Here is a 22,372-nt window from a genome sequence, read left to right on the forward strand (position 1 = left end):
CAAATTGAAAAAAAATAACGATGATAAATGTTCGAAATGATTTTTCGTTTAAACTTTCACGAAGTTACGATAATGAATAAGTTTTTGCTCATTTCGAAGAAATTGCTGTTGGCATGGTCGACGCACAATATGCAGGACATACACCACACCCTTTCTTCGCCAATTTTTCATGTCGATTCCTTCTTCATGCCTCTATTACGGTAACGACCGTTAATGTTCCTGAGAATTCTTATTGCTTTGCTAGTTATTACTGTTTACTTGATTCTCAAAATTAGGAACCATGAAATATATTCATAGTGAATAAATTGGCGGTTACTCTCTCATTTCATTTTCAATTGAATATATGAAGATGTCGATTCTATGGAATGTACGTTCGTTGAATGACAACATCGAAAATTCGTATTCACAAATGGAATATATATATATATATATATTAATATATAATAATATATATAAATTTATAAATGTATATATACACGGAATGTTTCAAAAGTTAGTCATGGATGAGCTAAAAGTTCATAGATAATTTTAAAAATCGATTACTCTTTTTCGGGACTTTTTAGATTGGTTTTCTTTTTTTCAGATTATAAAACTATAAGTCCAGGAACTTTATTACATTGTGAGAAAAAGAATCAACCTAAAAAGCCTCGAGAAAAAGTAATTGACTTTTAAAATACCCTAGAAAGTTTTGACTTATCCTGTATATAAATATTTTATATACGTAATATTTTATATGCATAAAACATAATATATATTTTTATGTTTCACGCCTTTTTATATCTATGTTTTGCACTCACGTGGGTGGACTGTTCTACATATTATTGATTATATGCCTTTCGTGAGAATAACTCTAAATAGAACTAATGCTTCACTATAATGATTAACTTCGAATAAAAAGACTTTACTACATTTGTTTGTACCATACATGGCATTGATATTTTTTCAATGATGTATCTACTTTTATTAATCTTTGCAAAACATTCTTTCAACTTGCAGGCGCAATGTTTGTTTGTCAGATATTTAAAAACCTTTTTTTTTTTTGTTCTTTTTCTTCTTCTTTTTTCTTTTTCTTTTTCTTCTTCTTCTTACAATCAGAAACTTTTGCGTAGAATTGAATAGGTATCGAGTATATTCAACAGGTCTCGCTCTACTTAACGCGAAGTTTAAAGAAGTCTTGTAATCGAGATGAGAATTTCTGATAATTCACCTGCAATTTAGTCCTTTACACAGAATACTACGAATTTCAGCTTGTATTCCTTCTTCTCTTCTTCTATCTTGTTTTCTCTTAATTTTTGTATTCTTTTCTTTCTTTTTTTTTATCCCTCTACAAACTATTTTCAAGATAATAGCTGTGTTATATGTTACAACGGTTGAAAAGATGGAAAATATTTTTATCTTAGATAAATAAATTATGTATATATATATATATATATATATATATATATATATATATATATATATTTGTGAAGAAAATTTATTAATCTGTAGTATTTTTAACGTCGATACAAACTTGTATTGGATTTCCTTTCGATTGGCCTTTCTCTATTTTTCTCTCTCTTTCTCTTTTTATCCCTCTTTTGGTGCTATCAACGATGAGGAGATATTTTTATCGGATAAGGGTTGCGCTTCGAAAATCGATACACTCGAGCGCATGCCTGAGAAGTTGGAGAATCCAAATGATTTTTAAATCGGATCATCAATCGTATATTCGTCGTTGATTCGTTCGTGACTCGCTTATGTCTTTCTGTCTTTCTTTAAACGTTCATCAGAGATATTATCGACGGGTACAGAGTTCCTCATTAATCATCGACGGAAAGAGACGTTCATTCATCCGATTAAAAAATTTAAAAAATAAAAAAAAAAAGAAGAACTTGAAAATATTTTGTTAGATCTATCCGGTGATAATAATTATTGGCTTACAAATTCTTCTCTGTTAAGATTCTTATACACTTTATTCTCTTGTAATTAATGATACTACAGGATGTGTCAAAAATCTCTGGATGAGCCGAAAGTTCCTAGGTGATTTTAAAAATTAATTATTTTTTTTCGAGACTTGTAATTAGGTTTGTAGTTTTAGAAGCTAGACTTGTAGTATTTATAATCTGAAAAAAAATTAGCCTACGGAGTCTCGAAAAGGAATAATTGATTTTTAAATCTTTTGATCCGGCTTGTATATATATATCATTCATATCTTTTGATATAGATATATAAATTAATAAATAACAGACACAAAATTTCATCTTTTGAATCATCGAATTATCTTTCGCCGAGTAATTTCATCAAGTTATTATTGAATAAGCGATTTTAATAAATCGTAAAGAAAAAAAGACTCAATCTATAAACCATGTCAATGATATCGTTATTAGTATTAGTTGCGATACACACTTCAAACACACATACATTAACAAGAATTACGTTTGTATACGGAACTCACGTGCAAGTTGAATCTAGCAATGCCACGGAACGTTGTTTCTCACGTTTTGCTTAGCTGTTAGTATTTATGGAAATATCAGTTTTTATCCTTATCGACGAAAGAAGAAACGTAGTTGGTTTAATGTCACGTTTTTTTCTTTTTTTTTTTTTTTTTCTTTTTTTTAAATGAGTCGCTGAGATGAATGGTATATATACGTACGTGTATATATACGTATTTCTCTCTCTCTCTCTCTCTCTCTCTCTCTCTCACACACATACACGCACAGAGAGAGAGAGAGAGAGAGAGAGAGAGAGAGAGAGAGAGAGAGAGAGAGAGAGAGAGAGAGAGAGAGAGAGAGTGTGAGTGAGTGAGTGAGTGATATATGCTTTCCATTCAAATCAAAATTCAGATTAAATAGAAAAATTGTATTACGCGGTTTTATGGATAACAGAAATAATTTAAATACCATACGAGGTGTGTGTATGTGTGTGTGTGTGGTGTAAAACATTCATCTTTCAAGGATTTCTTAAAAATTAAAATCTCTTGAAATGTTCAAAGTTCGAAATCAACTGACGATTTCAAAATCAAATATTAAACGTTTAGTAATATTCGTGCTATCGGATTATTATTTTAAAAGCGTTAAAGCAGTGCGCTGCGCGATCTGTGCTTTTCTTTCGAGGCCTTGCACCCGTAGCGCAGCAGCTGGTGCATCGGTCAGCGCACCCTCGTTGTCGTCTTGGCTCTGCAGATAAAAGTGATCAGGCTCGACTCATCATGCGGTAGTGCCCCGTAGCAGAGAAAGTTTTAAATTACTTCCTATCTCTTATTATTTCTTAACAAAGTCGAAGTTTTTCTTAAAGTAAAAGTAAATACACAAGTTTTACATTAAATAGGATAATTTATAAATGACAATAAATATTTTCGTTAACCTTTTTCCCTTCTAATTTACTAAGTGACGATAAAAGATTTTTTCATCAGCTTCGATTATCTCAACCATCCGAAAATATACGAAAGTAATAAGATTGAAGAGTGCCCGAGAAGAGTCATAATCGTTTTTGTTCGCCATCTTTTTCTTCCTATACAAGAGAAGTATATACATACATACATACATACATACATACATACATACATACATACATACGACTACGTACGTTTTAATGGCCGACGCTTTAATGGCCGCTGTAAAGTACTAACTCTGATGAATAAAATTCTATATGATTTCTTCTGCGATATGTAGATAAATATTTAAATACAGTAAAAAAAGGAAAACTTGAGTAAAAATTTATAACCAATTAGAGATCTAAGTCTGGTTCTTATTACGCGCTATGTAATGATATATTTATTTTCTTTAGTGAAGGGAATGAAAAAAAAAGGAGAAAAGTCGATTCTATATTCTCTTCTGCTTTTTATTTTAAATAATGCAGAAGAGCTCGGCCAGTCGAAAGACCCTTTGGACCGTGGCTCGTACCCTACGGTATTCTATCGACCAGCCCTAACGTGTGCCACCTCTTCCGCTTTTTTCCTGCTTCTTTCTCCTCCTCCCTTTCGTTCTTTCTCACCCTCTCTTGCTCGCTCTTTCTCCCCCCTCCCCCGTTCCTCTTTCCCTTCCTATACTCTTCTTTTACTGAGAACGTTTACTCCCTTTCTCCTCTCCTCCCCCCGCTTCTTCTTCTTTTACTTTGACAAACGGCCAGTTTTACTATTTAACATATATTTTATAATAGAAGACAAAATTAGATTGGGTAGATTTAACAACAATAAAAACGAATTTCCAAAATATCAGGAGTAACGATTTATTAATCAAATATGATGTCGCGTTTTTACAAAGAAAAAATGGAGATATAATCTGTTTGAAAGATACTATGAGAATTAATATACTAAAATTTATATCATCTTTCAAACATTTATTTTCTCCTCAATAATAGTTTCATTTGAAGTGCTAATTTGGAAAATAAAAGAAGGCAATAGTGTTTATCGATTAAAATCGAACTTAATAGGTTTCGAAGCTTTTTTCCCCTAGAGACGTATGATTTTTTAGAAACGTTGTATACCTCTCTTTACAGACCATGTCAGACAAAGAAAAGAAACGTTTTCATGAGATGGCAGAAAAAGACAAGAAAAGATACGACGCAGAGATGCAAAATTATACGCCACCTAAAGGAGAAAAAGGCAGAGGAAAGAAACGTAAACATATTAAGGATCACAATGCACCTAAACGATCACTGTGAGTAAAATAAGATTTGTTTCAATTTGAAATGTATGTATTCATCGGAAATCAAGTTTCAAGGATTACATAAAATTATTTATCGTATTGTCTCTCTTTCTAGATCTGCCTTCTTTTGGTTCTGTAATGATGAGCGTGGTAAAGTGAAAATGTTAAATCCTGAATATGGTGTAGGAGATATTGCTAAGGAATTAGGTAAAAAATGGTCGGATGCAGATCCCGAAACCAAATCTAAATATGAGGCTATGGCAGAGAAGGATAAAGCTCGATACGAGAGGGTATGTAGATAGTAGTTAAAAATAAATGAAAGTAATTTGAAGAGAATGTTCGAATCTAAAGAATAATAATGGAAATATGATTGAATGAAAGGAAGAGATGTAATGTAGGAGTTGCTAATATAAAAAAAATATATTTTAACAGGAAATGACAGCATACAAAAAGAAAATGAAAGATGGTGCACCAGTAGTGGTAGGAGCACCACCTGCAAATACTGTAAAAAGTGACAGTGAAGAAGAATGGAAGGAAGACGATGAATAGCGGCTGCATGATAAAATGTCATCTATCACCCCGTGTCCTTGATCCTAAAAGCATACCTCACCTACTGTACGTACCATTGACCTTAGCGTGAGTGTACTTACACCACTAGGAGAACAAATAACTAACCACGAGTCCCCAATTATTTACAATAATAATTGAAAACACACGCGATTATAATAATTATTTTAAAACTTGTGTGTATGCGCTATGTGAAAGGAGATTGTATGAATGACATTTGTATTTTAACATATTGATTAGCAACATGTAAAGTGTCATAGCATAGAGGAATGAAAAAGATGGTGCCCACTTTCTGTGTGAGATGGAAGGCGCAGGGGCTCAATCATTGTTGACTTTGTCTCCACACCATGTTAAAAGCTAATTTAGTTAGTAATAACAAAAGATCCACTAGCCTCGTTGTTATGCGATATATCACTTGAAAAAAAATGATTTTGTGAAATTTATCAGTTCAGTTCATTTGCTGCCAGAATATAAGAGACTAACATTGTATATCCTTGTACAGAACGTTTCTTTAAATCAAATTTCTCTCAGGTAGGGCATGGGGCTGCTTTGTATGAGTGTAATTGATTTTTATATATGTCGAGAATAGCTGTAAGTAATTAGAATAAGTATACTTAAACACAACGTCGAGATCGTACATTCACATCAACGTGTGATAGTTTTCACGAATAGTGGATACTAAGCCACGTGATTGAGCCTTGTAGTTTATAAGCAATTTGAATCGAGAAAATATGTAGTTCACAGCTTTTACAAATCAAAATTAGGACAGTATATTCTGACAGTCCTATACTTACAGAGAAGGGTGCTCGTTGTTGTATGCACAAAAAGTCGAAATTTTATTTGCATGACGTGCTACAACACACACCACAATTGCTGAGAAAGATCACAATACAGATCAATACAGGATAGAAAAATGCCCTAATTTTACTTTGTATAGTGACTTCGATCATTAAGTTTTACTATAAAAATATGTAAAGATTTATGTTTTTTATTCATTTTGATGAGGAACTTCGTAAATGGCAGTTTGTTTAAGTAGACAAATATTGTAATTTTTATTTTATTTTATTTTTTTTTCCTAACGCGTAGAAGTGGTCCCCCTGCCCTTACCATCGTCATCCTCCCTCTCATATTCATTATGTCAATAAAGGAAATACTTAAATCCTATCCAAACCATTTGATTCCCTTAATTGTTCAAGAAAGCAAAGTAGGGCGTGTTTTGTACTGCCTTGAGTCATCTGGTGTACAGCAGGCTGTATTATAATAAATTATTGTGGTTTCTTGTAATGTTAACATTCCTAGAACTTAGTATGTACAGATCCTTATCATTGAAATTAGTGCAAACTATGTAAGTGGCACGCAGATGAAATAGATCTGGTCACTTGTTTTGTGAATTTGTTAACCAGATCAATATGCGAAGTGAATATAATACAACAAAAAGGCTTTCTTACGGTCAGACTGACTTGCACCTTGATTTGGCTCAGCAGTTAGCCATCATTTTTCTTAACATAAAGCTCTTCATCTTCCCCCATGCATTGTCATGTAATGAATCATTGTATGATTATATGAACAAAAACCTGTTTTAGAGGGAGCTAGAGGATGAAAACTGTAAAATATAAAATTGTAATATTTTAATACTGATTTGCAGATGTGCATAATTTTAACATAGCTGGTTAAAGTGAATTGTACTGATTCAGAGGTATCCATTTGATGGAAATTAATAAAAACAAATATTGAAAATCATGACAGAATTTCTTGTGTTATTACAAAGGAATTATAATTGAAACAAAACACAAAACAAACAAAAAATATGTTTCTTTTGTATATCTCTTAGGGATAAATAAACTTTGCAAAAAACATATTAAATCGCTTTTGGTACTGACGCTTAACCTAATTATAGTCTATGTAAATCGTTGTACGTGTAAATCATTTATTAAAACTGCGTTTAATGAATATCTAACATTTTATGCAAATATAATAAGCGTATGAGTCCTTTATAGGCGAAACAAAAAAGAAAAAAAGAAAGAAAGAAAAACAGTCCGTGTTAAAAAATCTACTAAACATATAATATATTGTATTATACAGTGAGTAAAACATTTTTACTCTGAAGCATCATATACATTTACGGTATTATTTGGTCATAAAATAATAGATATATAATACTTAATAATACAGTCAATCAAAAAACATATGAAATAAATAATGCATGACAGTTTAACGAACGACGGCCCTTTTATTTTTCTTATATGTTGGATCCATATTAAAGCACATCTTGCGTATACAATTTTATTTATCAACAATTGGACCAATTGCATTATATAAGTACTATGTATGAAATTTTTATCGATTAATGGACTTTCATATAAAGTAATACATGACAAAATTAGTTTTAGTTAACAATTTATGAAAATGTTTCTTCCGACTATTGAAAATATATAATTTATACAGTATTAATTAAAATATATTTCAGATATATGACTCTAAGATATATGAATGAAGTGGAATACTTTCTGAACTTTCTTTTTTCATTTTTCTCGCGCATTAAATTCCATATATAGTGTCTGTATCAAAATTTTATATAAGAGACTTACATCAATAGAAAGTACACTATCTTCTATCGACTGTTTTTCGACTATTTAAAAAAAAATTTCAATTGTATAAAATATATTTATCAAAAAAAAAAAAAAATAAAAAAATAAAAAAAAAAAAAAAAAAATAAAAAAAATTGTAAGTTAACGTTCGCGTGATATTTCATGATTATTAATGTAATTAATGTTTGTATGTGACTGATTCTTCTTCTTTTTTAATGGCACGAATAAGTGTTAAAGTGAGTACCGCCAATACTACCTGTAACAACGAAATATTCGTGTGTAAATTGTAATTATAAATGCCGCTGCTATTTTATGAGAAAACATTTCTAATTTATTCTTTTAATATGATTTATGTATCTTCTGAGATATATGGTTTAACCTTCATTAATACTTACATGTAACATACACAAAGAGAGGGCCAAACCAGCGAGCCATCCTGCTCTTGCTTCCAAAAACCAAGAGATTTCTTCAACACATCCATGAAAGAAGGCATTTCCGGTAACCGTGTCACGACATTCAGTTGGCAAAGGTTTTAACATTCTCACATAATCCATTGGACCGTCAGCACCACAACATCCGACCTATTTTAATCAAAAAATAATATTCATATATAAAATATTTCACATTTTTTCATGTCTAGGATTTATATTTATCTTAAATTGCTTACATTTTCTTGAATCAATTTAAGAATATCAGATGCCTTCTCGTATTGAGAATTAGTGATAAGATTATTCATAGATCTTCGTATAATAGGCTGAATTTGACTATCGTAAGTTGAATAATCAAGAATAACAGCTGCACCTGCTAAACCGCATATAAAGCAAAATAGTTGAAGGCCCACGTGCTAAAAGAAATGATAAATAAAAAGAATCAATTTTTCTGCAAAACTCATAGAAGAGAGTATATAATAGATAGAGAGTTTAATAATTGATTTGTGAAATCTTAACTTACGACGAAGAGAACCAGGACATATTCCATCAAAGCTGCGCCACAGCCTACGAAAGCAACTATTATGACGAATATGGATGTTGCAATTAATACATAAACACCGATGTAAAATTCATACATGTCCAAGAACATTATCCAATCTTGAAATACTGGCTCAAACCTTAGCCATAAAGATAAGCCGAACATAGCGCTTCCAAAAATCTATAGAGAAAAAAATTTCAGTAAATTTATACGCTTCAAATATGATATAATCAACTTGTTATCATACAAAAAAATATTTTTCCTAGCAAAATATTATTTACAGAAACATTTTTCTAATGACAATGATGAGAATATTTCTTTTTAACTATTACGCGACATTAGAAATTTCATATTTCATCGTGTACTTACCCACATTACGCTGTTCAAGCAAAATATTGTATACTTTATACATTGTATTTGCTGTTCTAGCTGAGGAATCGAATTTTTCACCACCATTTTGTACAATTTTTAATTAGTAGTTCATAGATATACTACACTATTATAAAAAAATCATAGATTTTCGAGAGAGATACGAGATGAAATCGACTGAAACTTGCATGCCTCCTCAATGACATACGTGAGGCATCTTTATCGCTAACAAATATAAGATAAGTGGATAAGCACGTCCTAGATAAAACGCCCAAGTTGCGTTACGAATCCACAGTGATTCACTCCCTTCGCAAAGAGAAAAAACAAAAATTGATTTATATCAAACAATTGATAATTTATATTTCGTAAAAGAAATCGTAAGATCTAATACAGAAATTATAATATCTATTCGAAAATAAATTGTAAATATTTCATAAAATTATGATATAACTAAAAAATATGGAACAATTTTTTATCATAAATTTAATCGATAGTAAATTAATGTAAATGTGTTACTATTTTGATTAATTATTATTATTATAATATTATTCTAATATTATTATATATAATTATTATAATAATATTATAATATTATTATATATATATTAGGAATTAGAAACAGGAAAATACTGAAAGAGATATCAGTATTATTAAAATGAATTTTCATGAATATATAAATATTTATAAAAAATAAAAAAAATATATGTGTATATACATATAGCGTCACACATATGATAGAAAATAATACAGATGTACATTAAAGACATAAACATATATTACGTTCTATTTTCATTCTTCTTTAGAAATGAATAGCTCTTTAATTAATCACTATCTGAGACATCTATATACGTATTCGCAGCCGGTCGACGTAATTGACTCAAAAACGTAGTACTATGTTGATTTATCGTAGGTTGCATCTATATGTGGAAAAAGAGAATTCATTTTTTTATATTATTTAACATGTTTACAATAAACCCATTTATTTGATTAATTGTATTAATTTTTCTACATGAAAAATTAATAAAAATTTCATCTAAAACTTGTTATTAATAAATAAATGTAAAAAAAAGGATTTCAATATTTGTGAATATCGTACTATTGATCATCATAAAATTAATAATAATGATAATTAAAAAGATATGTCGATCTCTCATCTCACCTGTTGTACTGACCGTTTCCCTTTGTTGAGTATAACAGACGATGTGAATGAATCTTTATTATTTTTGTTTGTCATATTAACTTTTGCACCTCTAGAACCCTTTTCTAAAGTAACTTTGCTACTTGCTCTTCCTCTTCCTTTTCCTCTTGTAATTGTATTTTGTTTTCCTCTACCTCTACCTAAATAACTTATTTCATTATCATCATCAATATTATCATCACTATCATTGCCATCATTATTGTCAGTGCTATGATCATCATCATCATCATCATCATCATCATTATTGTAATGTGCTCTTTTTTTCTTTGATAATCTAGTACTCAGAAAATTAATTACCTGTACAAATAAATTTGGTAAATAAAAATTATAAAATAACCATACTGGAAAAATGTCAAAAATTTATATAAATGATTATTTTATAAATATTATCAACTAACATCTCGACTTTCTTCTTCTTCCTTCTTGTTTCTTTCATCTCTATATTCCTTAATTTTATCTAGAATTTCTTCAGGTTTTTCTAAACGTTGTTTCTTCAAGTGTTCCTTGGTTTTATTTATTTTACTTCTAAAATATACAAATGTGTATCATGAAAATTGCATTATTCTTTGCATAGAAAAAATTAAAATTTATCATTATCATTTATATTAAATAATATTCTTATCGTAAATTTAAAATCTATATTAAATAACTATCTTACTGTATCACATCTTGTATAGCCTCTTCGTCCGCTTTTATAATATATTGACTTAATGTTTCATTCAGTCCAGTAACAGACAAGATTGTTAACAAATCTTTGTTCTCTTCTGAATCAAAATATTCTTTAATACTTCCTTGAACGCTTTGTGTCCAACCCCTTTCTTCCTATTAAGACAATTATGAAAAATATTAGAAACATATTTAATATATCATATTTTTATTATGCATATATTTCTTATTACATCTTCAAAATGAAATTTATCTACTAAATCATCCAATGAATCATTCATAATACTATGTTTACTTGATTTAGAGGTATCAGCAGTTTTACGAAAAAGGATCATACTCATAGGATTGAGTACTTCATCGCAATACTTTTGTGAAAGCCTAAAAAATAGTTTTTTAATATCTATTATAATCTTCTCAATATTATTATAATGCACTAAAAATATACCCTGTAGTTTCAAATACATCTTGTTCATCATTATAAAATAATCGTAAACGAATTAAGGGCTCTTTTGGCTGCTTATGATGTCCTGTAATGATATAGCTTTCAATATAAGATTACAAATACTAGAATATTTCTTTAATAAATTTACAACATATAATACTTGAAAAAATTACCTGTTAGTTGTCCTATTGCTTTAGGTATAAGTTTATGTTCTATATATTTATCTACATATTCAGAAATAATGCTTGCATTTGAAGATGTAGGTTGTGTTTTCCTTTTTTCTTCAATTTCAGGATTATTATAGAGAATTAGAGTATCAAATACAAAAGGTCTAACAGTATTTAATTTTAGTTTTTTAATTTTGAATTGTAACTTATTTACATATAGTAGCCCAACATGTTTTGATATACTTTCATTCTGACATAATGATGTTGCAATAGAACTGCCTGTATAATTATTATTAATGTTATATAATATAGAACTATAAAAATATAGTCATTTATATTACGTATCTTGAAATATTAATTGCTATATTAAACGAATAGCATTAAGTAAATGTCTTACCTGGCTGAGTTATAAAATATGGAACACCTGTAACTGTTTCTGGCGTAATACGACACTCATGTTCATGTCCCCATATAACTAGATTAAGGAATGGTGGTAGTTTACTTTCTGGGACATAATCATTTTGTGCGTGCTGTACACGATTTTGATGCAAAACAAGAATATTAAAACATTCTGGAAATTCTTCTACTTCTTTTAGCTGAAGCTGTGTATATAAATATAAAGTTCATTAATAATAGATCATATATGCTGAAATTTATGTAAACATACTTTATCATCTTTTATAAGCCTATATAATCTTTGATCATTGACATAGCCCAAGCCATACAAAGTAATTAATGTAGAACCTTTTCTTAATATTATAGGTTCTACAGTTAATTTGTCAAGACTCATCCATTTTCCAAAATAATTAACGAGTCCTGCTACTGATAGTGTATCCATAGAACCAACACTACTAAAACCTGTAAAAGTATATTTGTTAAATTACTGTTCATTAAATTCAACAATATTTTTTTCTTGTTTCTTACTTGGATCATCATGGTTTCCATGAATTGTAAATATTGGCATGTTAATGTTTATGTTTGGATCTTCGTAATTGGCATTTTTATAACGACAATGTTCAAAAACTGTAGAAGGATCTGTTAAAAACTCCATTGCAATGTCTCTGTTAAATTATAAAAAAGTTTTTATTTATAATTATAAAATATAAAAATTATATATAATTATAAAAAACTTTTTATATGGTTTTAAGAAAACTATATATATATTATACAAACCCTGGACCATAACAATATTTTCTTATTAAGTCCATACATTCAACCATAGTAGTTTGAGAAGGTTTAGTATCATGGAAAAGATCTCCTCCAAGGAGTATAAAATCAACTTTATATTTTTTACCATATTGAAGAATTTCTTCAAATGTTGTAAAACTATCATATAGTAGTTGACCTGTATAATATATAAATAGATGTACACATATATTTTTTTATATTGTATAACACAAATTAATGCACTAAATAATATAATTCTTTTTACGGTAATATATCTTTTAATTAATAAAAGAATATACTTTAAAGGCATACCTTTATTTCTTTCATGTTGATAGCCAAGATGAATGTCAGTAGCTATCAAAATTTTAAATGTGTCACTGTCGGATATTTCTGCCATTTTAAATATATCTGGAACTTCTAGAATATTGTTATAAGCGAAACTTCTAACAAATTATTTTAATTTGAATCGCTTTAACAAATATCAACAAAGAGTAAAATAAAATGAATAACGAGCACATTTCCTGAATAGCGACATCTGTCGAACTGTATGAAATATTTACAATTTATTAAAATACTGTTTTTCATTTTGTTAAAATATTTTATATAAAATATAATAGTAATTTCTATTAATTATTTAGGTACAGACCGTATACAAATTTTTATAAATTTCTATGAACTTTTAATTTTTTAGTAAACAAAAACCAACTTATTAATTGGCGCCAAATTTTCAAGAAGAAAGATATCCTGGGTAATTTAACCGTCAATATAAACATTTTTTTTAAATATATATATATGTTTATATTATAAAAGCATATAGTATGCATATATTATTTATACATTATTAGATACACAAAACAGAAAACAATACGATATATGTATATTTATATATTTATATATGTATATTTATATATTTATATATTATTTATATATATAAATATTCTCTTATTTCACTTGAGTGTACACCTTTCGTGTAACCTATTGTCGCGTCATACAAATATACCTTAAGCTGCTTCAGTTCTTTGTACAATATGGCCGTTATGTTTCTTATGGTTGCTGTAGAGGGCATTTGACGCAGGACTGTCGAATTTCTAGGTTCATGGTTATTGCACGACGCTGCGCAATACGAAAAACCTACTTCAATAGTAAAAAAGTGATAAGAAATAACGTTCTAATTTCAATATGGACTTTCGTCGCACCCTGACCACCATGAAGACATAAATGGCGTTGGCATCAAGAACTCTCCGTTGCTTTGTTCACTACCAATCGTTTGAAACGAGAAACGAAAATTTCAAGTCAGTGCTGGCAACTTTTTACTTCATTTTATGTCCATTTTAACGAGAAATGTATGCAACAATTTTGTTTAGTAGTCGGCAATAATATTGTTAGGGTTATTAGATCTTGCCGGTTACTTATAAATGTGCGCAATGCGGCATGATTGTTGATCGTATGTCAAAAACTGATCAACAGTTAAAAGCATTGTTCATTAGTATGTTAATAATGATTAACAATATGATGTCGAGCGATACACGATATTGTATAATGTATTTTTATTTCACAATATCGTTCGTCATTTATGATTGTATAAGAAAAAATGTTGCTTTACTCATACAATGTTTATCTTACTTTTATAATATTACGATTATAGATAGATAATAGTTTTCTAAGAATTCAAAAAGATATACTTTATGTAGTTTACCGGACTACCATTATTAATCTTTCTTTTAATACTTACATTTGTTTCATTTCAATAAGGATAGATGTTATCTTATATCTGTCCAGATGTATTATTTGCCAATAATTTCCAAATATTTTAATTATCTAATAAAAAATCTGTTGGATATGTACGACGTAAGAATAGAAAGATACGCATAGTTGTTATTAAAAGAATTTAAATTGTTTCATTTACTTAATTTATTTTCTAACACAATACACTCATTTTTTTAGCTATCAGAAAGATGACGGCTGATTTTGAGAAGGATATTACTCATTGCTTAATTTGTAATAGTAAAGTTGGAGTTTCTACTAGAAGCAGTATACGTATATTTAATGAAACTTCTGTTACTACTTCAGAAAAGCCTCTTGTGGATATTATATGTACAGTTTTAGAAATAAATATTAATGAGGAAAATGCTCATTCACTCGTTATATGTAAAAAATGCTACAAATTATTTAATGAGGTAAACGCTTTTATTTTTGTCTGTAATTATGAGCTTTGCATAATGTATTACATCTATCAATACATTTTTAGGTTGATGAATTAGAAAATAGGCTACTTGAGATAAAACAAGAATTATACAATAATTATCAAAAAACTATTACTAAAATATCTGATCTATCTAAAAATGAAGAGGAATATACTGATCATGATTACATAAATAATATAGAAAATCAGACTATGGAAATTGAACTAAAAGATGAGGAAATCCCGGATCCATCAAATGTAAATCATTTTATATTAATAATATTTTTAATGATAATTACACGATAAAATATATTAAAGTATTAATTAATAATTTGTTTTAGTACAAAGAAAGTGAGAGAGAGTTTGAAGTAGTTGAAGAGATAATGGAAGAAAGGGATGAAACAGAAGAGTCAGAAAACATGTTTGTTGGAGTAGAAGCCATAAATGAATCAAAAAATGAACACGAAAAAAAAAGATTGAAGAAAGTTAAATCTAATGTAAAAGATGAAACTTCTCAGGAACAGGTATTCTATATTGAATAAAAAAGATTTCATTGTGTAATAAATATTATTGTCTAATCATACATATATGAAATATTTTTCCAGATTGTCGTTAGAGATGGAGTTATGTATACTTGCTTACTATGTACAGATGAGGAAGAAAAAGCAGTAGCTGATGCAAAAACTATTATAGCACATATGAAAAATGTACATGACACACGTTTATATATTTGTGATATATGTGGAGATGATTTCAAAAAAAGAAATGAATTATCTCTTCACCTTGATGAACACGTTGCAAAGGAGGAAGGTGATTTTCAATGTGAAATATGTAACAGAATCTTTAGTAATTTACGATTATTTAGAATCCACAAGAGAATTCACTATCCACAAGTGAAATCATGGCCTTGCGAAACCTGTGGTAAAAGATACAGGTATGCTATATTTTGTTTTAAAGAATTTAATAATATTTATTGCTCTATAATTTAACGAATAAAATAAATATAAAAACATGTGATTTATAGCTCCAGGAATCTTTTGGAAGAGCATATTAATACACATACTGGAGTACGCCCGTACGTTTGTGAGACTTGTGGGAAAGATTTTGCATCTAAGTATACATATAAAGCTCATATAAAAACACATCAGATACGTCCGCGGCCATTTGAGTGCTCACAATGTAATAAAACATTTTTGAGTCAACAAAATCTTAATCAACATGAAAGAACTCATAATGGTGTTAAAGATTACGTATGCCATCAGTGTGGTAAGGCATTTGGATCACCGCATAACTTAGAAGTACATAATATTGTACATACTGGATATAAACCATATATATGCAGAATGTGTGGGAAGGCATTTGCTCGGAAAGCAGAAATAAGAGATCATGAACGCACTCACACAGGAGAAAAACCTTATCAATGCGAATTCTGTGGAGCTACTTTTAGGTAAGAGGATAATTGTATCGTTTGTCATTTGCACTTTATATAAATAAGAATAAATAATATAATAAGGAATTTTAAATATGAATATAAAACTTCACAAAATATATAAAATATTTTGTAGTCAAAGATCCAATCTACAATCTCATAAACGTGCTACACATTACAATGATAAAAGATACAAATGTGATGATTGTGGTAAAGGATTTAAAAGAAGAAGACTTCTAGATTATCATATAAAAGCAGCTCATACGGGTGAAAGACCTTATAAGTGCGATATATGCACAGCAACTTTTGTTTATCCTGAACATTTCAAAAAACATATGCGCATTCACACTGGTGAAAAACCATATTTGTGTGAGGTATGGTATTGATTATAATTATTATTATACAGGATTTGTATTTTATTTTACTTACAAAGTAAATTTGTCTCTAGGTATGTGGGAAAGCATTCAATAGTAGAGATAATAGAAATGCACATCGATTTATACATAGTGACAAAAAGCCTTATGAATGTTTAGTATGTGGTATGGGCTTTATGAGAAAACCTTTGTTGTATGCTCATATGCAAACTCAGGTATATAATGTGATTATTTACAAATACAGGAGATATAAATATTGTTGTATATATTCCTTTTACCTTTATAATTTAATTGATATGTTATATTATAGGGACACTTAAATGATACAATTGTTGTAAATCAACCACGTTTAACTACAGAAGATGATCAAGTAATAACAATTCCAGATGGTAATGTAGAGTTGTTAATGGACGAGACAGAAAATAATCAAGTAATTATTTATTCTTTATATACTTATTTGTTTATTGTAAAAGTTATTTAGTTATTAATATTTGAAAAAATATTTAGCTGGAAGAAACAGAGTTATATGTCACCGAATTGAAAGACCATGTTATCATACAACATCAAAATGAAAATCAAATATATAACGAAGAAAGTGTTTTGAATATGCCTGCAGAAGAGAATGTCGTAGAAGAAGTTGATCAAATAACGGTCGATCAACAGGTAATATTATATTATGTTACAATATAATACATATATGATGAACTATGCATATATGATAAACTCGAAATATCTATAATAATTTTGTTTTTTATAGATAAACTTTTCTGAAAGAGATGCTATAGAATGTAAAAATGAAGATACAGATCAAGTAGAAGAAGTATACACTTATAACGATAGCGAAGAAGGGGAAACAGTTGTACCGAATCCTGCTGAGTATAAAGAAATTGTAGAAGAGAAAAAAAATGCTGTAAGATTGGTACAAATACGATTTCCAACATCTGTATCTGAAGAAGGTAGAAGTTGGCTGAGCTTAGTACAAAATACATGAAAACTTATTTAATTATCGCTTTATATTATAATTTACTGATCATTAAATGCATACTTCTACCAGTAAATTGAGTTCATACATAACTAAATTACTTCTATCAGATACAAATAAGTTTTATTTTATACTTATATATAATAATATCACACACATAATAAATCTTATAAACATGATCTATATCACTGATAATATGTGGTATAAGATTAATATATTTATAGAGAAATATCATTAAAAGTAATTTCAATTAGAGAGTAAGTGCATGGAACATGTTGTTCATGTAACTACTAAGTGATTTTGTAACATTGAGCAACAGATGTATAAGTAATACAATGTATTAAAATATATAATATAAGTAAATCTTTCAGCATGTTAAAATTGTTGTCTTATATCGCAAACATAAAAGAATAAAATACTTATGCCTTTATACATATGTGTATGTATTTTGGCTGTGTATCTTTTATAAAACTATATTATATATATAGTAACAAAAGATACAAATTTAAACCAAATAAAATAAGTCATATAACTAGGATTAAACATTTTCTATTGTATTTTGTCATTTATACAAAGTTTCAAAAGCCTGTATACGCACGATGTATTAAAAAAAATGAATGTTATTTTTTTGGTAACAATAACATTTATTTTACATTGGATATTATTCCATATAATTAATTATCTATTGCAAATATATGCTCTTCTTATCTTTGATCTGAATTAAAAGGTTCTTGTAATATTCTTATATCATAAGTTTTGTAATCTTTATGACTGAATCTATTGTTCTTTGATTAAATAAAGTATGCTATATAACATAATGATTTCAATTTGAAACTATTCCTTTATGATGAAATTAAATAAACTATAGGTAAAGAAACTAAATAAATAGAAAAAATAGAAATTATTCAGTGTTTATATATTATGTTTCATTACATTTTTTTTTATATTACTAAAAAAATTGATATTTTTACGAATGTTTCTATAAAAACAGCTACACAGTTATGTACATAACTATGATTAATTTTCAAGATACTTATTTCTAAATTTTTTTTATATATTTCATAACATGTTTTAACAAGATACTGTACAATTGACTATAAAAGGGATGGTATAAATCTGTAGAACTATTTATACCTACATACGTAAGATATATATACATTGCGAACAGTCAATCAGGTACAGTTATCAAGGATTGAGCATCCAATAAACTTTCAGTTGCAAGTATTGTACTACTTATGATAGGAGTACTAACAGTATTCCCAGATCTTTTACTACTAAATGGATAAAAGCTGTCAATATTCATCTGAAGTAAATAACTACCTATTTTATCAATTGGTGATCCACAACTTCTATCTATACTTAGTCTTAATTGATTTATATCATTACGAAGTAATCTAGTATAAAGATCTATATGACTTCCACCACCATTATGAATAACGAGCGGGGGTATCCAACGAAAATAACATTGGCTCCAAAGTTCTAAATTAGAGATACTGTACAATGGTTTCATGATCATCTTTTCTGTTAAAGTTTTTCCATAAGCATTAAATAAAGGGTTATAAAATAATAAGATATCTTGATCATTAAATTGTTCTCTCCAGTCCCAAACACTACGTAATATAAGCGGTGTATTTGGATCCTAAAAGTATATCATAAAAATATTATTTCATACATTAAAATTTCAATAATTATCTAAGAAGAAGATTAAATAATAATTTACTAAAACAAAGCTATAATTATAATTAACTACATTATAGATAAGAAATAATACCGTAGCTGCCATCGTACGATCTTTTTCACAATTGAAAATAAAAGTGTCAAAAATTGACACATGAGCTGCATCCCATAATGTTGTCAAATATGTTTCAGTAAATTCAAACTCTCCTGGGAATTGTTGACATATTTGCCAAACACAATCAAGGAAAAGAAGAAATAATGGAGACTAAAAATATTTAGCAAATTCAATTAAATTAAAAGGTAGTAGTGGACATACAGAAATATTTATATACCTTTTCAGAGTTTGGTTTCATCATATGCCCTAAACGATCACAAAAAGGATGTCCATTAGCAACCCATTCTTTTTGTATCAAAGATTGAAATCCAACAATGGTTTGAAAATGTGGATCAAGCAATAACTGTATTAAACTTGATATAACACAACACAAATCTCTAGCTTCTCCTTCTGAAATATATAATAATTAGTTTTTTTCTTTTTTTCCTAATAAAACAATTTGGATTTATATTATTTGGTAATTAAACTTATGATAAATGCAAATAACAATATTTGAACTTTCAATTCATATATACCTTGTAAAACTACTGTATAACCTGAATTAAGATTTTCACAAGCTGTAACTGTTTTTTCTAGACAGTATGATACATACTTAAGCCATTTTGTACTTTCTAATAACGAATAGAAGTTATTGTCTTGTATCCAAAGTTGTCTAATATTTTCTGAAAGAAACCAGATCAATTATGAATATTGTCCAGTCACATTTGTATTTCTTAAAATTATTAAAAAATTATACTTTGAATAATGCTAATTTCAATAATGCTAACCTGGAGAACACAAACTGTAAAATTTTGAGAAACCTACAGCTATTGACTTCACATTAATATCTTTACTTAGATCAATTACAATTGGTGGCAATTTATGAGGATGGCTTTTTCTGATATTTTCTAATATTATGTTTTCTTGTATCCTTTCAGTAATTGTTGGTAATAATTCAGGTATTTTTACTAATGCTGCACCATGTTGATTTGACCATGCCCAAATCGGTAATCTATTACCTTGAAAATATTTTGCAGCATCTGTTAGCTGAATATTGGTTAATGATGCTGGTACAATGATATATTGTGGCAAACTGTAAATAATTATACTCTGTAAAATACATTACTTTTTAATATTAACTAATTAATATTAACCAACCTGGAACATAACTGAAATTTTATATTAACAGTTGACAATCTCCATCCTTGACTTGCTTTTTCACTATTTAATATACGTTCAAATTCATTTTGCCAATCAGATATATTTCTAAATAATCTGATACCTTTATCAAGACTGCTGTAATATGGTTCACTACAATATAAACAATACTTGTTTATTGTAGATTATTATGGTTTATTGTAGATTATGTAAGTAGAAGATTATGATAAATACTAACGTGTAATCATAGGCAAACAACAAATGATGTCTGCTAGGAAATGCATAATGTAACAAGGCATTTAAGATATTTTTTCCATCCCCAAGAGGTGAAAATTTAAAGGAAAATGACCATGTCCTCAAATTCTAAAAGATATAGTACATATTTTCAATAAGCGATGTAATATCTAAAGTATTAATTAAAACTAAAGAAATTTTCATGAAAAAAATTCATACTATATTAAAATTATAATTATAAAATTTAATTTTTTATATCTAAATTTTTTATATCAATTTGCTGTAATTTCAAAAGATTGCATTAAACAAAATGTTTACCTTACAAGTAATAAATATAGCTTTTACTTTGGACGGTACTAAATTTCCTGGAAGAAGTTTTTTCTTTTTATCACCTACTATTAAGTAAATTTCATCAATATTTGTCAGGCATGTATCTGTATACCCATATAAATGATTTTGTTGATGATTATTATCCTGTAAATTTAAATATTGTACATATATATAAAATATGTTTCTTTAAATAGAAATACTTTGACTTAAGAAATAAGAAAATATAATAAAGTTACCTCTCCATTTGAATCATCAGTTGTAAAAAAAGAGAGCTTGAAATTAGTAACAGAAAGTACGCCAGAAGTTCCTTGTTTTAAATCACCAACCGGTAAAAACATTAGAACATTTTGTGCTTTAGCAACGAGAGCTTCTCCTCGCAAGAGTTTTAAATTGTTTTCGATCAATGAATTATGTTGACTAGAATCTATTTGCTGCATAGATATGAAATAAGTATTAAATTCTTTTCAATTAAATATTAATCATATTAAATAAGTATTATTAATGTTAAATTACTTTTTACAATTCATAAGTTTTTATATTATTATATTTTAGAAATGTGAAAGTCACAATTAAAAGATAAACATATAAATTTATGTAGATTCCATAATTAATATGCAATCTTATTATGCATATATATTTATTTTTTGTCTGACAATTAAATATTATATAAAAAAAAAATATGTACAAAAAATATTGCTAAATTATAGTATGAACTATATAAATTGTTTGATTTCTTATAGGCAGTAAAATACCTGCATTTCAAGTTCTTCGATTCCCACATAACTTACAAAATTGTTGCAACTTTTACTTTCCATGACTGACATTTAAAATGATGTCGATTTAGAAAAGGAAGGTCAGTATAGGTTAAGCATCGAAACACAAATTTCGAAGTGTTTCTTTTATTCATTCATTTCATTCTTCTCAATATTAATTATGTTGCATTGTATAATTGATGTGTCTGTTCATTGTGGATCATAATTACAAATTTCAATCTTAGATGCAAAAGACAACATGAGACAATACAGATATAATGTATGTATCATAATATATGCTAAATTTATAAAGTTTTATAGCATAGATCAAATATCTTTAGATAAATTATTGGTAAAATAATATTTATTTAGTACATGTTACTACCAGATGGCAGAGTTGTC

General features: G+C 28.1%; 5 protein-coding genes across 7 annotated transcripts in view; 2 read left to right on the plus strand and 3 right to left on the minus strand.

The window, feature by feature from the left end:
* Nucleotides 1-6,932, plus strand: part of LOC124951484 (high mobility group protein DSP1-like) — a 19,227-nt gene extending 12,295 nt beyond the window's left edge. Inside the window, exons 3-5 of the mRNA XM_047499950.1 lie at nt 4,477-4,637; nt 4,741-4,915; nt 5,058-6,932. Coding sequence (XP_047355906.1) covers nt 4,477-4,637; nt 4,741-4,915; nt 5,058-5,174 — 453 coding nt within the window. The 3' untranslated portion in view covers nt 5,175-6,932. The remainder of the gene's footprint in view (nt 1-4,476; nt 4,638-4,740; nt 4,916-5,057) is intronic.
* A 295-nt stretch (nt 6,933-7,227) lies between these two features.
* LOC124951503 (tetraspanin-2A) lies at nt 7,228-10,035 on the minus strand. Its single transcript, XM_047499994.1, has 6 exons — nt 9,899-10,035; nt 9,119-9,424; nt 8,732-8,929; nt 8,448-8,624; nt 8,176-8,361; nt 7,228-8,036 (listed from the first exon to the last, which is right to left on the minus strand). Exons 2-6 carry the CDS (start codon nt 9,203-9,205, stop codon nt 7,959-7,961), a joined length of 726 nt encoding a protein of 241 aa, XP_047355950.1. The 5' UTR covers nt 9,206-9,424; nt 9,899-10,035; the 3' UTR covers nt 7,228-7,958.
* On the minus strand, nt 9,899-14,026 carry LOC124951461 (double-strand break repair protein MRE11). Its single transcript, XM_047499893.1, has 13 exons — nt 13,759-14,026; nt 13,071-13,301; nt 12,765-12,936; nt 12,516-12,652; nt 12,259-12,449; nt 11,989-12,193; nt 11,598-11,870; nt 11,428-11,509; nt 11,216-11,360; nt 10,975-11,138; nt 10,715-10,841; nt 10,278-10,613; nt 9,899-10,035 (listed from the first exon to the last, which is right to left on the minus strand). The coding sequence occupies exons 2-13, from the start codon at nt 13,153-13,155 to the stop codon at nt 9,940-9,942; spliced, it is 2,013 nt and encodes a 670-aa protein (XP_047355849.1). The 5' UTR covers nt 13,156-13,301; nt 13,759-14,026; the 3' UTR covers nt 9,899-9,939.
* On the plus strand, nt 13,970-18,543 carry LOC124951479 (zinc finger protein 69-like). The gene is made up of 11 exons (XM_047499936.1): nt 13,970-14,101; nt 14,703-14,935; nt 15,007-15,198; nt 15,282-15,464; nt 15,546-15,874; nt 15,965-16,387; nt 16,506-16,743; nt 16,818-16,958; nt 17,054-17,173; nt 17,251-17,406; nt 17,501-18,543. Exons 2-11 carry the CDS (start codon nt 14,714-14,716, stop codon nt 17,732-17,734), a joined length of 2,238 nt encoding a protein of 745 aa, XP_047355892.1. The 5' UTR covers nt 13,970-14,101; nt 14,703-14,713; the 3' UTR covers nt 17,735-18,543.
* Nucleotides 18,544-18,622: 79 nt separating this feature from the next.
* On the minus strand, nt 18,623-22,142 carry LOC124951468 (myotubularin-related protein 10-B). 3 transcript variants are annotated; one of them, XM_047499923.1, is made up of 10 exons: nt 22,007-22,142; nt 21,455-21,649; nt 21,207-21,362; nt 20,893-21,017; nt 20,655-20,807; nt 20,285-20,589; nt 20,033-20,179; nt 19,735-19,907; nt 19,497-19,667; nt 18,623-19,364 (listed from the first exon to the last, which is right to left on the minus strand). In XM_047499923.1, the coding sequence occupies exons 1-10, from the start codon at nt 22,040-22,042 to the stop codon at nt 18,894-18,896; spliced, it is 1,932 nt and encodes a 643-aa protein (XP_047355879.1). In that variant the 5' UTR covers nt 22,043-22,142; the 3' UTR covers nt 18,623-18,893. The 3 variants fall into 3 exon arrangements, with proteins under 3 accessions (XP_047355879.1, XP_047355870.1, XP_047355862.1); XM_047499914.1 differs by having other exon boundaries at nt 19,735-19,904; nt 21,971-22,112; XM_047499906.1 differs by having other exon boundaries at nt 21,971-22,112.
* Nucleotides 22,143-22,372: the final 230 nt, after the last annotated feature.

The sequence above is a fragment of the Vespa velutina genome, chromosome 1 (assembly GCF_912470025.1).
Source record: "Vespa velutina chromosome 1, iVesVel2.1, whole genome shotgun sequence".
Lineage (NCBI taxonomy): Eukaryota > Metazoa > Arthropoda > Insecta > Hymenoptera > Vespidae > Vespa > Vespa velutina.

Coding starts and splice junctions, on each gene's coding strand:
- LOC124951503 (XM_047499994.1), bottom strand. CDS start 9,205: ATGGTGGTGAAAAATTCGATTCCTCAGCTAGAACAGCAAATACAATGT. Junction 8,362..8,447: donor TTAAATTGATTCAAGAAAAT/GTAAGCAATTTA, acceptor TGATTAAAATAG/GTCGGATGTTGTGGTGCTGA. Junction 8,037..8,175: donor TCTCTTTGTGTATGTTACAT/GTAAGTATTAAT, acceptor TCGTTGTTACAG/GTAGTATTGGCGGTACTCAC.
- LOC124951461 (XM_047499893.1), bottom strand. CDS start 13,155: ATGGCAGAAATATCCGACAGTGACACATTTAAAATTTTGATAGCTACT. Junction 12,194..12,258: donor GGCTTATAAAAGATGATAAA/GTATGTTTACAT, acceptor TTATATACACAG/CTTCAGCTAAAAGAAGTAGA. Junction 10,614..10,714: donor AAGAAGAAGAAAGTCGAGAT/GTTAGTTGATAA, acceptor TTATTTGTACAG/GTAATTAATTTTCTGAGTAC.
- LOC124951479 (XM_047499936.1), top strand. CDS start 14,714: ATGACGGCTGATTTTGAGAAGGATATTACTCATTGCTTAATTTGTAAT. Junction 15,199..15,281: donor AAATCCCGGATCCATCAAAT/GTAAATCATTTT, acceptor AATTTGTTTTAG/TACAAAGAAAGTGAGAGAGA. Junction 17,174..17,250: donor ACGAGACAGAAAATAATCAA/GTAATTATTTAT, acceptor AAAAATATTTAG/CTGGAAGAAACAGAGTTATA.
- LOC124951468 (XM_047499906.1), bottom strand. CDS start 22,042: ATGTCAGTCATGGAAAGTAAAAGTTGCAACAATTTTGTAAGTTATGTG. Junction 21,650..21,970: donor TCGAAGAACTTGAAATGCAG/GTATTTTACTGC, acceptor ATATCTATGCAG/CAAATAGATTCTAGTCAACA. Junction 21,018..21,206: donor CTATATTTATTACTTGTAAG/GTAAACATTTTG, acceptor TATATCTTTTAG/AATTTGAGGACATGGTCATT.